The sequence below is a fragment of the Sus scrofa genome, chromosome 7, assembly GCF_000003025.6.
Source record: "Sus scrofa isolate TJ Tabasco breed Duroc chromosome 7, Sscrofa11.1, whole genome shotgun sequence".
Taxonomy (NCBI): Eukaryota; Metazoa; Chordata; class Mammalia; order Artiodactyla; family Suidae; genus Sus; species Sus scrofa.
This window is the reverse complement of record NC_010449.5, coordinates 34646122-34661946: the sequence shown is the minus strand read 5'-3', so window position 1 is coordinate 34661946 and position 15825 is coordinate 34646122. Positions and strand designations below refer to the sequence as shown.

At 51.0% G+C, this 15825-nt stretch overlaps 1 protein-coding gene across 1 annotated transcript in view; it reads left to right on the top strand.

Moving 5' to 3' along the window:
* Positions 5242-15825, top strand: part of KCNK5 (potassium two pore domain channel subfamily K member 5) — a 38758-nt gene continuing 28174 nt past the window's right edge. Inside the window, exon 1 of the mRNA XM_001928254.4 lies at positions 5242-5764. Coding sequence (XP_001928289.1) covers positions 5579-5764 — 186 coding nt within the window. The 5' untranslated portion in view covers positions 5242-5578. The remainder of the gene's footprint in view (positions 5765-15825) is intronic.

Sequence of the window (15825 nt, the reverse complement as noted above, 5' to 3'; positions counted from 1 at the left end):
AAAAAGGCCTTGGCCAGGGGTCCGTGCATAGCCTACTGCTCCACCTGACCCCCGCCCCACCCCACAGAGGCCCCAGGGGGTCAGAGCCAGCCCTTGATACAGAGTGCTGCTGAGAGGGTGCCCCCTCCCCCACTCCCGACTGCTGCTGGCTGAGGGGCCTTGCACCAACCAACCCACTCAAGCTTGGGTTTCCTCACTGCAAAGCGGGTGTCATGATGGGCCCTGCTTAAGATGCATGGAAAGGATGTAGTAGCCTGAGTTTCTAGGTTTTTGTTTTTAATTCTGAGGGAGGGCCCCTTGCCCACAGCCTGTGGAAGTTCCCAGGCCAGGGAGCGAAACTGAGCGACCACAGTGATGATGCTGGATTCTTAACCCACAGCACCACCAGGAAACTCAAGGATGTAGTAGCCTGAGGTTTATGAACACTTGGTAAGTGGCAGCAAGGTGGGTGAGAAATATCCTGGGTGAGTTTTTGTTTTGTTTTGTTTTGTTTTTATTTTTTTTTTTTTTTGTATTTTTAGGGCCACACCCAAGGCATATGGAGGTTCCCAGGCTAGAGGTCCAGTCGGAGCTGTAGTCGCTGGCCTATGCCACAGCCACAGCCAACGCAAGATCAGAACCACGTCTGTGACCTACACCACAGCTCACGGCAATGCCGGATCCTTAACCCACTGAGCGAGACCAAGAATCAAACCCATGTCCTCATGGATGCTTGTTAGGTTCATTAACCACTGAGGCACGATGGGAACTCCTTGTTTTATCTAAAAGAAAATTAATTTGAATTTGGTTGTGATGGTTGTTGTACACCTCTAAATGTAATAAAATTCCTTAAATAATAAAAAATTAATTTGGTTAATTTTTAAAACTCAGGTATAGTTGATACTTCACATTATATTACTTTCAGATGCACAACATGATTTGTTATTTGTATATGTGGCAAAATGGTCACTATGATAAGTCAAGTTAGCATGTCATCATACATAGTTATAAAAATTTGTTTTTCTTTCTTGTGATGAAAACTTCTAAGATTTACTCTCTTCGCAATGCTCAGATTCCAAAACGCAACACGGTATTATTTATAGTCACCATGCTGTCTGCCTGTTACATCTAGAACTTATTTATTTTGTAATTGAAAGTTTATATTTTCTAACCCCTTACACAAGCCCCATCTCTGGCAACCACCAGTCTGTTCTCTGTATTTATGAGTTTGTTAAGTGGTGGGGAGTTTTTTTGGTTTTGGGGTTTTTTTTGGTTTTTGTTTTGTCTTTTTAGGGCCACACCTGCCGCATATGGAAGTTTCCAGGCTAGGGGTCCAATCAGAGCTGCAGCTGCTGGCCTACACCACAGCCACAGCAATGCTGGATCCCAGCTGGGTCTGTGACCTACACAGCAGTTTACGGCAATGCCAGATTGCCCACTGAGCAGGCCTGGGATTGAACCCACGTTCTCATGATTGCTAGTCAGGTTTGTTACCGCTGAGCCACAACCGGAACTCCCATGTTAGATGGTTTTTTATTTTTTTAATTCTATACATAAGTGAGATCAAATGACACTTGTCTTCTTTGTCTGACTTATTTCGATTAGTGTAATAACCTCTAGGTCTATCTGTATTGTGGCAAATGGCAAGATTTTCTTTTTTTTTTTTTTTTTCCTTTCTTCCTTCCTTCCCCTCTGTCTGTCTCTCTCTTTCTTTTTTGGCTGAATAGTATCCCATTGTATGCATATACCACACTGTATGCATTCATCTGTCAGTGGACACTTAGGTTGTTTCCATGTATTGGCTATTGTAAATAATGCTACAATGAACATAAGGATGCATTTTTTTTTAATTTTTTTCGAGTATTTTTATTTTTTCAAGTGCACAAGGGTTCTCTTTTCTCCACATGTTGGTCAACACTGGTTATTTGTTGTCTTTTTGATGGCAGCCATTCTGACAGGTGTAGGGTAATATCTCACTGTGGTTTTGATTTGCATTTCTCTAATGATTAGTGATGTTGAGCATCTCATCTTTTCATGTACCTATTGGGCACCTGCATGTCTTCTTTGGAATAATGTCTATTCAGAGTCTCTGTCTTTTTTTTTTTTTTTTTTTTTTAACGGCCACACCTGCAGCATATGGAAGTTCCCAGGCTAGGGTTTGAATTGGAACCGTGGCTATCACCCTATACCACAGCCAAGGCAATGCAGGATCTGAGCTGCATCTGCAACCTGTACTGCAGCTTGCAGCAACACCAGACCCTTTACCCACTGAGCAAGGCCAGGGATGGAACCTGCATCCTTATGGACACTATGTCTGGTTCTTAACCTGCTGAGCCACAATGGGACATCCCTCTCTCTATTTTATAATTGCATTGTTTGTGTTCAATGATATTGTGCTGTATGAGTTCTTTGTATTTTTTGGATATTAACTCCTTATCAGATAAATGATTTGTAATATTTTCTCCCATTCAAAATGTTGCTTTTGGAGTTCCTGTTGTGGCTCAGCAGAAACGAATCTGGCTAGCATCCATGAGGACACAGGTTCAATCCCTGGCCTTGTTCAGCGGGTTAAGGATCTGGCTTTGCCGTGAGCTGTGGTACAGGTCACAGACATGGCTCAGGTCTGGTGTTGCTGTGGCCTTGCTGCAGCTATGGTGTAGGCAGCTACAGCTCCAATTGGACCCCTAGCCTGGGGATTCCATATGCCAAAGGTGTGGCCCTAAAAAGACAAAAAAAAAAAAAGCTTTTTCTTTTTCATTGTTGATTATCTCCTTTGCTGTGCAGAAACATTTCATTTGATGCAGTCCCACTTGTTTGGTTTCATTTCTGCTGCTTCAGCTTTTGGAGTCAGATTCAAAAAGTTATTGGTCAAGGATCTTACCACTTATGTCTTCTTCTGGGAGTTTTTTGTTGTTGCTGTTTGGTTTTGGCTGCACCTGAAGCATATGGAAGTTCCTGGGCCAGGATCAAATCTGAACCTCAGCTGCTATCTATGCCAAAGCTGCGGCAGCATCAGGTCCTTAACCAACCATGAACTCCATCTCATGATTTAGTTCTTACATTCAAATTATTTCATGATTTCTTACATTCAAATCATTTAAAAATTTTAAATTTACATTGATTTATAGTGTTGTGCCAATTCCTACATTCCAATCTTTAGTCCATTTTGAGTTAATATATATGTATATTTTTTTGGCCACGCCTATGCTGGTGGAAGTTCCTGAGACTGGAGTTGCACCAAAGCTTTAACCAGAGCCACAGCAGTGACGATGCTGGATCCTTAACCTGCTGAGCAAGGAAATTCATATTCTGAGTTACTCTTTGTGCATGGTGTAAAACAGTAGTCTAGTTTCATTCTTTTGCATGTGACTGTCCAGTTTTCCCAACACCATTTATTGAAAAGACTATCCTTTCCCCATTGAATATTCTTGACTCTTTTGTTGTAAATTAATTGACCATATGTGTAGGCTCCCTTTTCCGTTCTAGCGTCTGAGTCATTTTGATGCCAATACCTTACTATTTTTATTACTATAGCCTTGAAATATAGTTTCCAGCTTTGTCCTTTTTTTCTTAAGATTGCTTTGACTATTCTAGGTCTTTTGTGGTTGTATAATTTAGGATTGTTTGTTCTGTTGTGAAAAATGCCACGGGATTTTTTTTTTTTTTTTTTTTTTGGTCTTTTTATGGCCAAACCCATGGCACACAGAAGTTCCCAGGCTAGGGGCTGAATCAGAGGTGCAGCTGCAGGCCACAGCCACAGCCACAGCAACGTCAGATCCTTAACCCACTGAGTAGGGTCAGGATATGACCTGAGTCCTCATGGATACTTGTCTGGTTCATTACCACTGAGCCACAAAGGGAGCTCTGCCATTGGAATTTTAATAGAGCCTGCACTGAGTGTGTAGATTGCCTGAGGAAGGCTGGCCATTTAACAATATTAATTCTTCCAATCCACGAGCATGGAATATCTTTCCATTTATTAGTGTCTTCTTCAACTTCCGTCATTGGTGTCTCACGGTTATCAGTGTACAAGTCTTTCATCTCCTTGGTTAAATTTATTTCTAGGTATTTTATTCTTTTTGATGCAATTATAAATAGAATTGTTTTCTTAATTTCTCTCTGACAGTTCATTACTAGTGTATGGAAACACAACAGATTTTTATATATTGATTTTGTATTCTGCAAGCTTATTAAATTTGTTGATTGGTTCTAGTAGTTTGTTGGTGGAGTCTTTGGGGTTTTCTATATACAATATTACGCCATCCGTAAATAGTGACAATTCTACTTCTTTTTTTTCCAAATGGATGGACTTTAATTCTTTTTCTTGCTTAATTGCTCTGTCTAGGACTTCCATTGGGTGTGCGCCTTTGACAAACATGTTTTTGACAAATTCATAAATTCATTTACTCCATTGCACAAATGTATGAGTGTCTGCTATGTAACAGGTACCGGGAATATGTCATGGAACAATCCAGACTACAAGCCTCAGCTGTCATCATTTAGTGTTATGCATTAGAAGGAATTCAGTGCTAGGAAGAAAATAAGACGAGGGGAATAAAGAGTGTGTGTGTGAGTGTGTGTATCTGTGTGGTGGTGGTGGTGGTAGTGGTGGGATGTTTGCAATTTCAAATATGCTTGGGAATAAGAAAGAGGTCAAATGTTTCCTGTAGAGTTGCAGCGCGTTTATGGGGAGGGGGTACGAACAGTGCTGCCTCTGACTGCTCTTTCCCTGATGTGGGACAGTCTGGTCTCACCAGGGGAAGCGAGAATGGGGTGAGAGGGAGGAGTCATGCCTTTGGGGCTGGTTTAGTTCCTGACATGTTCTGATTCTCTACATCCTCTCCAGTCCCTTTCTAACGTCCTTTCCCCAGTCTTATAGGAAGGTGTGTGAGACAGAAAGAGACTGAGAATTAAGCTTTCTTGGCAGAAACATCAGTAAATGACTTATAACGAAAATAACAGCAGTAATAATTTCCTGACCGCAGTCGTTAGGTACACTCTCATTTTAGCTAACGCCCCAGCACTAGTAAGAAAGACGGGTCCAGGAGGCCACAACCCCTGGGGCTGGCGGGGCAGGCAGGCCAGCCTGGTGAGGTTCCACGGAGCGCAACCGGCGCAGCTTTTGTCCTGCACCTAGCGGTGACTCTAGGACCTGCCGCGGGGCCTGCGTGGGGCGGGGCCTGAATGGGGGCGGGCCCTCGTCTGGCCCCTCCTCCTCGGGCAGAGCTCCCCGGGGCTTGGGTTAAAGAGGCGCGCGCGGAGGCGGCGCGTTGCATAGTGCATTGGCGCGCGGAGAGGTGGCCCACGTGTCTCCTGGGAAGCCGGTCTCGGGATCCCCTACTCCTTTCGCCCCCGCGATCCAGGGCGCCCCCTTGGCCCCCTTGGTGTCCGCCCACCCCCGGCCCGCGTGAAGAGGGCCTGCATAGTTTCCCCAGCTCAGTGGGCCAACTTCGAGGAGCAACTTTGTCGGTGGAGCGGCGCCGGGGGGGAACGGGGCACTGCGCATGCGGAGCTCCAAATTCAAACAGCTGTTTCCAGAGGCTGGTGGAGCCGCTGGGGCTAGTGGAGCCTTTTCCCAGGAGACAGCCTCTCCGGAGCCATGGTAGACCGGGGCCCTCTGCTCACCTCGGCTATCATTTTTTACCTGGCCATCGGGGCGGCGATCTTCGAGGTGCTGGAGGAGCCGCACTGGAAAGAGGCCAAGACAAACTACTATACGCAGAAACTGCGTCTGCTCAAGGAGTTCCCGTGCCTGGGCCAGGAGGGCCTGGACAAGATCCTGCAGGTGAGCTGAAGGTTTAGGAGTGCTGAAGGGGAGCCCCTCGCAGCTTTGGCTGACCCTCAGTCCCAGGAGGTGGTCCTGGGGGGTGACCGCAGAGGATGTATCACCATATGTCTGACTGCTGGAATCTGTCGTTCACCCGTGGAGACAGGAGTTACCCACGTGCGCAGAGACTTCTTGGAACCCAGTTTGTACGGAGGGAAGAATTTAGGCTTGACCCGCGAGTGAACCGGGCCCCGTAGTGGTTCGGTGTGGCTGTGCGGTTACCTCTGTGGTTGGAGAAGGCTGTGGGTCGGATAAAGGGGTTTATCTTTCTTCGGAGGCGCTCACAGAATTCGGGAGACCTGTCGGTTGCCACCCCCTTGCGTCTCCACCTCCCAGCTCAGGGGCCCTTGCCGTACCCAGCCGACTTTTTCTCGGCTTTTCTTCACCAGCCTGGGCGAGTGGCGTGAGGCTCCCCCGCCCCCGCAGGGCTCAGGGGGGCCCCCAGGGCGCTGTTGGGCCTGAGCCCCAGGGGTGGGGGCTGGTGGCTGGAATGTTGGGGACGCGCACAGACTTCCGGAGAGGCTTCTGTCTCGGACATCCCCGAGGGCCTTGAGGTTAAACTTTGTGAGAGTAACAGGTCGAACAAAAGAACAAAAGGCCTCTTGGGGGAACGGGGTGTCCCTTTTCGGGTGAAGGGGCAGAGGTGGGGGGAGGAGAGCTTGTGCAGCATGGGAGATGGTGGGAGACTTTCTCCTTCGTGTTGGCATTGGTTCATACGGCCTATGGATGGTATTGACCTCCCTTGGATGAACTGTGGGGCTGACCAATTTGGGCCAATTTGGGTACCAAGGCCCCCTGTGCCAGTTTCTCCAAGGCGCTCAGCCTCAACCACCACCTAGCCGTCTTGGCCTGCAGTAATGGCCTTGCTTCAGTGGAATGACCAGGCCTGGGTAAGAAGGCTCTAGATTGTGAGGCGGAGTAGAGGCAGATTGTCCAAGGTGTTACATTCTCTTGGGGTGAAAGATGCCAGAAAGAAGGTTTGATGAGGAGCATTTAACCCACAACAGTACCACATACTCGATGGCCGTGTAGTTGTCTCTCATTTTCCTCGCCTTACTTTTCTCGTATGTAAAATGGACATGAACCCCGTCTTCATATGTCTTTCCTGCCCTGGACTGTTGGAAGGTTGAAAGCATTGGGAAATGTGAAGATGTCTTGCCTGTGGTACCCCTTTTTTTGTCCCCCAATCAGGTGAGCATATACGCGCCTACTGGCAGCCTGCAAATGTAGACCTGTTTTCTGAGAGGCTGGTGGAAGGGGAGGTTTAAGCCTCCAGGTTGGGTGTTGAATTTTAGTGCAGTTTCCTGCCTGGGAGCAGTTCCCAAAGCTGGAGGGGTTGGGGGGGAGGGGGATGAGGCTTGGGGGTGGTGACAGAATGAGCTTCAGAAGGGGGTTGGGTGTTTTAGCTCCTAATAGCAGAAGTTCCGGGCTGCCAGGCCTTCCTTGGGTTGGGTTTCTGGCCAATGCGTCCCTGTGTGTTGGGGAGGGGGTGGTCATTTTATAATTTCCCTTGAGGAAACAATTCTTCTGGAGAACGAGTTGTTGTTTACTTTGCTCCAGGGCTTTGTTTAGAGGGGGGAAGAAGGCAGGCGGGATTGATAAAGAATCGAGCTGCCCTCGAAGTGTTTCCCTCTTTGCTGCTCCTCTGACACTGCAGGGGAAGGAAGGAAAGAATTCAAGGCTGAATGTGGGAAAATAAACTTCAAAACACGAGGAGAAGGGAAAGGGCGGGGGAGTCGAGGTGAGGCAGCCGAGTGCAGCTGGTGGTCATAGCTTTGGAGGTTAGACGATTCTCTTAAGGTGTTGGAGTAAGCAGGATGCCTGGAATTTTTAAGGTCCTGTTAAACTCGCCAAAAATTACCCCCGCAAAAGCCGGCAGGTAACTTTAGGAAAAGGATTTGGGTATCAGGCCCGTCTGATTTGGAGGTGATTATGGACAGGCCTGTCTCCATCCCCGGCCAAAAAACTCTCAAGCTGTTTTCAACTTGGCGAGTCCTGTCTCTTCACAGAAAAAACCCTAGAAGTGAGAACGGACCGATGGAAGCATTTTTGCGAGCATCACTCTCAGTCTGCAGAAACCTGCCTGCTCTGCTTTCTGATCTGTGGCTTGGAGCGCTTGCTTCAGGCCTCAGGAAATTGGCTTAAGGAAAAAAATGAAAACTCGAAAATCCTCTTTCCCATCTGGCTGCCCTGGCATTTTCCACCTGAGTTCTGTGTTTTATCAGCTTCCGAATCACCTTTGTAATCCAAAAAGAGTCCCTCGTTAGGAATTCCTGGGGTAGGGGCTGCCCTCTCCAGGGCTCTTGGAAGGGAGGTGGGGTGCAGCCTGGTTTGGGGTTTTCCTTAGAGTGGGCGTTGTGCGTGTGCTTTTAAAGGCACGAGAAAGGGAGTTAAGGCACCCTTCTTTAGAGCTTTGGAAATAGTCCCTGACTTGTCAGGTGCTTCCTCCAGGTTCTTGCTGTGGTTGAACCGAGGCGGAGAAGGCTGCTTTGAAACAAACGCTCAGCGCCCCTCTGGCCTTGGACCACGTGATTGCCCTCCTTCCTGCCTGCAGAACCGCCTTGAACCCTGGCTCTCATGCCGGCTCCCCCAGCCTTTTCCTAAATTGCAGAGGCTCCCACCAGGGCGGTTGGCATTGACCGAGAGGGCCTGGCCTTGTTGGGCGTTGTGGGCGGTAACATGCATTTTATGAGAGCGGGCACAGGCTGCTTTTGCCCTCTGGCTTGGCCATCTACCCATCAAACCATTTAACTTGGCCTCTCCTCTCCCATCAGCAGAACGAGGGTCTGATGAGGATCAAGTGAAGTCGGAGCAGTGGGCATTGGGCATGTGTCGGTGTAACAGGGGAGCAAGCCTGTCTCCCTCTGTTGCACGCACTGAGCACACACTGACCGGGGCAACCTGCAGAGTGCTTTACCTGCATCAGTCAGGTACCCTTTACAGCACCCTTACTTGTTCAGATAAGGAAGCTGAGGCTCAGGGGAATTACAGGAGGGCGCGGGCTGGGGGTGGAACCTGGACAGGCTGCCTCCAGCGCCCGCTCCTGGTACACCCTTGCTCCCTGCCTCGAGCCTGTGAAACTGTTGAGTGGTCCGTCTGTTGGTGAGCTTTGTAAATTGTTTCAGCTGGACTCTGCTCTGCCGGGAAATCTATTTTCTCTTTCCCCTAGAACAGGCATGGGCACGCAGGCGCGTCTTCTGTGTCGTGCCTGGCCGAGCCGGCACCTCCTCCCCAAACGAGTTAAGCAGCTCGCCACCCCACCCCGCTTCTCCTTCCGAAGCACGGAAAACTAGAGGGTTGGGATGCGGGGGAAGAACGAACCTTTCTCAACCTTGCAGGTGCAGCCCGCCAACCCCGCACCAGAACTTTGAATAAGCACTTTACAGACATTCTGATTTTAATCTTGTCTTGCTGGCCACTCCCTTTCATACATGAGGACGTGAAAAGATGGGCTTATTGGCCCAGGATCTTACAGTACGGGATCAAGTTTCAAAGTGAAGTGTGTTGTGTTCCCAAGCAGATGGAAATTAGCCAACAGGCATTGATGAGGCGCCTGCTGTGTGCCGGCCGGCAAGGCATTGGGAGTGCAAAGATGAATTGGACACGGCCAAGCTCAGACTGGCCGGCTGGGGAGAAGGATGAAAAAAGTCCACCGACACAAGGCAGTGTAGCAGGACCTCCAGGTCCAGCCTGAGGGGTTAGGGAGGGCTCTCCGGAGGGGATGACCTTCAGCCAGGGTGGGGTCTTGGAATTAGGAGGGTCTAGCAGAGAAAGAGGGGGAAGAAGGGCCTAGCAGTGGGTGTGAAGGGAGACTGGGGCCTTCGTGCTGTGGCTCCTGAGAGTCCTTTCTCTCCTGCGGGTGCGGTGGGGGTCACCCCAGGCCCTGATTTTCACCGGGGTACCCCATCCCGTTCTAGCTGCCCAGGTCTCCAAAGCTCTTAAATCCTGCTGGCTTCCTGACCTGCGCTGTTCTATTCGCAGGTTTCCCTTGGGTACCAGCCCTCCCTCCTGTTACTTTCTGGACTCTTCGTGCAACCAGAGTTGCACATGGTCCAGCCCCTAGTAGTCGTAAGGCTGATTCTGATTTTGAGGTCCTGACAGCCTGTTATTCACAGCAATCCTCCCCCTAAAATTTAAAATCGTTTAACTATGGATTGTGCAGTAACATGACCTCTGACCAGAAAGCTCAGACTGGGCCCAGAACTTGAATTTTTTTGTTGTGGCTTTTTTGGAGAACCGAGGGTTAACATGAAAACCTCTTTTGTTTCAAGCCTTGTTGGAAATTGTAAAGCTCACTGGTCCACTTAACTGCCTTTGTAAGTAAGGGGAACACAATAGATCTTTTGATTATCCAGGATCGTGGAGGCCTCCGGGTCATTCGTTCGAAATTGAACTCATGTTCGAAAATTGAACTCTCACAGCGTAGGACTGCAGGAGTGGAAAGTGGAGAGGTTTGGGATTTTGAGAGGAAATAGAAGAAAGAGGTTCCTTCCTAAAGGGTCCTTTTCTTAAGTTCTGCTGAGGGCAGCCAAGGAAGAAAACTTTTTTTTTTAATTGATAAGTCTGCTTTAGTTAACTTCTTTGGTTAGAATTTTTAACAGTTAAGGTGAATTGTTATTGCATTGTTCTGAGTTTTACTGGAGCCCTTAGGATGATTGTGGGTAGCAGGGTCATAGGGGCTTATGAGGGGAGAGATTAGTAAGTGTTGAAAGGTTCTAGTGGGGTGGGGGGGGGGCAGGGGCGGGTGTCCTCTAAGAGGGGGTGCCAGGGAGCTGATGACTGCTGCTTTTAAGTCTTTTCCTGGGGTTTTGCCCTATTTATAGTCTGGCGTTTAAAAGAACAGTTCTCTGGTTTTGGATGCTGTGCTCTGCTGGCTCTGACCCCAGGCCAAGAGCTTTCATCTTGAACTTGGTTGTTTGCTGTTAGATTGGCCTCAGCCTCTGAACTCTTTGTGTGCAGTGAGGGGGGTGGGGAGTGGGGGGGCAGGGGGCAAGGAAGTACGATGCTCTGGGGAGCAGGGAAGCTGGGCTTGGTGCCTCAAGACCTGATTGGCCTGAGCTGGAGTGATAGAGGCCAGGTAAGGTCGGTGACCACAGGAAAGCTTGTGGAATGGGTTCACCTCCTCATGGTCCTTCTGCGGAGGAGAGAAGTAGAGGGGAGTCCCCTTGGAGATGTCCCCGAGAGTCCCCGGGGCCCCTGGAATAAGTGGAGGAGCCCTGACCTGTCTCTCCTCCCCAAGGATGGGTTGACGTGGAGAAGAGGCCATCCTGCCCTCGGCAGGGATCTTCCTCCAAGGCCACCTGCCGCACCACCGCAGGCCCCTTGCCGTTGCTGAAAGAGTCACCATCTAAGCTGATGGTTATGGGGGGCTCCTGAAGAAATGTCGTAACAGCGCCCTCACAGGTTGCTGAGAACGGTGCTCGGCACATAGTAAGCATGCAGTGGGTGTGAGCCGCTTCTGCCACTGACCCTGCTGCAAGAGGCCCCTGCTATGTGATGGGGCTGTCATGCACAAGCACAGTGGGCCTAGAATCAGGAAGACCTTCCTAGAGCAGCAGAAATGTCAACCAACTCCTTATTATTATCGTAAAAAAATATGTAACAAAATTTGCCGTCTTGACCTTCTTTGAGGGCTGTTCAGGAGTGATAAGTATATTCATATTACTGGGAAACAGATCCCCCCAATTTTTTCATCTCGCAAAACGGAAACTCTGGACCTGTGAAACAACTCCCCGCTCCCCCTCTCCCCAGCCTGGTAACTGCCATTCTGCTTTCTGTTTCTGTGAACTTGACTATCACAGGTACCTTATAAGTGGAATCATACAGTATTTGTCTCTCTCGCTCTCTTTTTTTTTTTTTTTTCTTTTTTGGCCACACCCGAGGCGTGCTGAAGTTCCCGGGCCAGGGATCGAACCCATGCCACAGCAGTGACCCGAGCCATAGCAGGGATGATGCCAGACCCTTAACCACTAGGCTGCCAGGGAACTTCAGTATTTGTCTTTTTGTGGAAAGTGGTGCAACCACTGCAGAAGACAATATAGAGGTTCCTCAAAGACGTTACAACTAGAATGACCGCATGATGCAGCAGTTCCACTTCAGGGTATATATAGCCACCGCATCTTTAACAAGCTAGAGAGAGGAGGGCCTGTGGTGGATCTTTCTTCACCACAGCCCTCAGGGAGGTGTACACCTGTGAGGCGATGCGGGGCTGCAGCCACATGGCCGAGGGGTGAGGGTCAGATGACCAAGCTCTCCGGGTTTAGCCAAAGAATTTGAATTCACCAAATATTGGCAGTTTGCAAGTAGGGAAGTGAACGGCACTTCAGAAGCGTTCTTCCTTTACAGCTGTTTGCAGCTTAAAAGAAGAGGACTGTTCTACTTTAAAATAACGGCGTTTCTGTGGGCTGATCCTTTTACCCCGTGGGTGTTCTGATAAGGCTGCTGCCTCCTCCTCCTGTTCTCCTTCCGATCTGATGCTGTGTGGGTTTTTCTGGCAAAGCCCACAGAGCTCAGCCCACCCACGCTCCCTCACACCCAGCTTGCAGTGAGGGTCCTCTCTCTTCTATGAGCCCTGAGGAGGTCCAGGGCAGGGTCCCCGCCACTTGATGAGCTTCTCAGATGACACCTCATTGCCCTTTTAAGTACAAGCAGGGGCGGTGTTGTGCTCCAGCTCTTGGCTTTTTATGAGCAGTTAGTCTGGCCCCCAAACCTCAGAGACCTGGGCAAAGTTTGGGGATCACAGAGGGGGTCCCTCCCTGCCAGCTGCCATTTCTGTGTGTGCTGAAGCCTCAGAAACCCAACAGGGCTTTTGCCTCCCCGCTCCTCTGCCCGGAGCTCCGTCTGGCTGGGAGGAGAAACAGGGCAGGGTGGTGAAATGAGGGGAAATATGGTCCTGCTGCTGAGTGATGGGATGCAGATGGTGAGGCTGGAGAGATGAATGAGGGTCAGAGGGCCTCAGAGGATTCAGTTCCTGTTTCCTGAAGCCTGTAGGACCCCTTGGCCTGTGGGGGAGCTGGCCTGGAACAAAACATAGCCCCTGCCCTCAAGGAGCCCCTACTCAGGAGAAAGAAAGGCCAAGAGCTTATTACCTGAGTGACACTGGTGGGCACACTTGGAGGTTCCAGGCAGGTACTGCTAGAGATTAATTTCTGCTCCTGCACTTAAAGGGGAGGGGGTTGAGGCAGGCAGGAGGGATGAGCTGGGTGAGCTGCAGCCTCTGTAAGCTCTCTGCTGAATACCTCCCACGTGCCAGGCACCTCCCACGTGCCAGGAGTTGGGCTGATTCTTTATTGTGTGTCTCGTTGCACCAGTCCTGTGGGTTAGGCGTTACTGCTCTGCCCATTTTCTAGGAAACCCGAGGCCAGGGGATTTGCCCAGGTCTATGTGACCAACTGACGGCTGAAATTCCCCACCCGACCCCACTCCCACTTGCTGACTTCACAGCCTTGGGGCTTGACGGTGAGTGGAGATAGAGCCTGGAGGTGAGAGTGATGGAGTGGGCAGGGGCTGGAGGCCGGGTGATTCCAACTAACAGTCATCGAGTGCTTGCTTCGCCACAGGCAGTGGGTGCTGTTTCTCTGCAGCATCTCATAACCCGCACAGCAGCCCTCTGCTGGAGGTGCTCTTACGGGCGCCACCTCACGCCCGGATTGACAAAATGGATCATCAGTGTTCACTCATTTTGGAGTTCCCTGGTGGCTCCATGTGTTAAGGACCTGATATTATCACTGCAACGGCTTGGGTTGCTGCCATGGCGTGGGTTTGAGCCCTGGCCCAGGAACTTTCCATATGCCTTAGGTTCAGCCAAAAAGAATTTAAAAATTAAAAAAAAAAAAAATTCACTCATGTGCCTGAGGCAGTGTAGCTAAGAAGTGGAAGAATGGGGATTTGAACCCAGAGTCCACAGTCTGAACCATTCTGCTCAGTGTAAGATGTAAAGGTGGAAAAAACAAGAAGCCTGGAGGTGGGAAAGGATAGGGCGCACATGGTGTCTTTAGAGCCTTAGGCTGCGTCTGCATCTGATGATGCCTGGGCCGTGTGACCTTGAGCAAGTCGGTCCCCTCACCTGTGAAATGGGACAGTAATGCAGTATCACCCTCATGCCCGCACAGCCCAAGTAAACACACTCCATGGGAGTGGTTGGTGATTTTACTGTGTCAGCCAATGCTCCAGGCCCGTGTCCTGGGGTGGGGGGGGGCTGTGCCTTCCGCCACTTCAGGCCCCACCATATGTTGAGCTCCTGATCTGGAGATGGAGACATGGCTGATAAAACCGCCACATTCTTCCTGGCAGAGTCACCCACCGTCGCCCGCACTTCACCCACCTCCCTCCCCTCAGAAGAGAAAACGTGGAAGGTGTACCTTCCCTTCTTCCCAGCCGAGCCCCGCTCCCTCCCCTGAAGCAAGGGGCCAAGGCCTCCTTGGGGGCAGACACCGCCCTCCTCCCCTCTCAACGGCCCTTGGTAGCCAGGTCCTTTGATTGGCTTTGAAGTATCCATTCTGTTTTTCCCCTCCTCTGTCTAAATATTTGGGTTTCCTGCCGAAATATTTAGGCAGGATTGTGTACTTGTGGCTGTTGTCACCTCCCATGGCACTGTCATCTGGCCACAGCTGCCTTGCTGGCCCCTCCCCTTAGGGAGAGGCTTGCCCCCAGGCCTGGTGAGAAGCTGGGGTGGGGGGCTGTCCCTGTTGCCTGGTGGCCAGCCCTGTGGGTTGTCAGGGGGCCTGTGGGCCACACCAGCTGGAGGGGGGTGGGGTGGACACAGTGGAGCCCCTCCCTTTGTCTGTGTGACCAGTGCAGAGGCTGGACCTGGGGCTGGCAAACCCTTATCTGAACCACCATGAAGGGAATAGCTGGTTCTAACCTGGGTTCTGATTCTCCCCACAGTACTGCTTTGTGCTGTGTGACCTTGATCTGATCAGATTTCACCACTTTGGACTCTACTTCCTCAGAGTAAGTTCATCCACTCATCCAAGAAGGCTTGGAGGGCCTGTTAAATTAGGCCCAGCTAGACCGCAGGAGCCCTGGCTCAGGGAGCAGCTTGCCCAGAATGTGCCTGTTGGGCCCCTGGTGCCTGGGGGGTGTGCCTGGCGCTGGGTGGGGGAGAGGCTGAGAACCATGTGGACTCTTGGGTTGAAAGTCCAGTTGGGAGGGGCCCAGCCTCCTGAGAGGTCAAGGCAGTTACCTGGGTGTATGGAGCCAGGCCAGGCTCCGGCCCCAGAGACCAGAAGCCCAGTGGTCTTATCAAAATGTGCTCCCACTTTCCCCTTCCAGCCGAGTGAGGCAGGGCCAAGTTGCCCGGTGGGTCAGGGACAGGCTTTCAAGTCACACCACCTGGAGCTGTGTGACCCGGAGCCTGTGGCTGCATCAGACGGTGGAAGCGATGATGGGCTTGCTGGGCGCGGAGACCACTGGAGACCAAGCGCGGAAGGCTTGCTCTCTGCGGCTTCCGCCTCCAAGCTAACCTTTAAGACCAGCTCGCTCTTATCATCTCCCTTTGGAGGGACTTGGCAGAACAAACAGCCCTGCCTCTCTGGATCTGTTTCTCTCCAGGAATCCCCTTCACTCCCTTCCCTGTGCATTAGCAGGCACATCTCTCCTGGGGGAGGTGGCTTCCGCTTTCAAGGAACTTGAGACCGCGCAGAGACCCAGTCCTTGGCTCAGATGTGTACCAGGGACGCACAGTGTGCCCAGGCCTGTTCGAGACCCGCGGCGGAGGGAGGGAGCTGACCCCGCCGGTCAGGGTACCTTGTCCTCAGACCGCGACTCCCCTGCCCCTTCCTTGTGGGAACTGTTGTTTCATCTTCCAAACCTGAGAAGGAGCAGGAGGAAGGCCCGGCCGTTTGTAGGGGAGAAGGGCATGTCCCTCGCCCTCGTCCCTTTTCTATCCTGTGTCCCCCCCCCCCCCCCCGGCACTGCTGACCAAGGGTGTGGGCCCCCCGGGGGGTGGAGCAGGGGTGTCGCCTGCAGCACCTGGGTGACCTCTGAGAAGCTTGCGGATACACAGGCTTTGCGTCCAC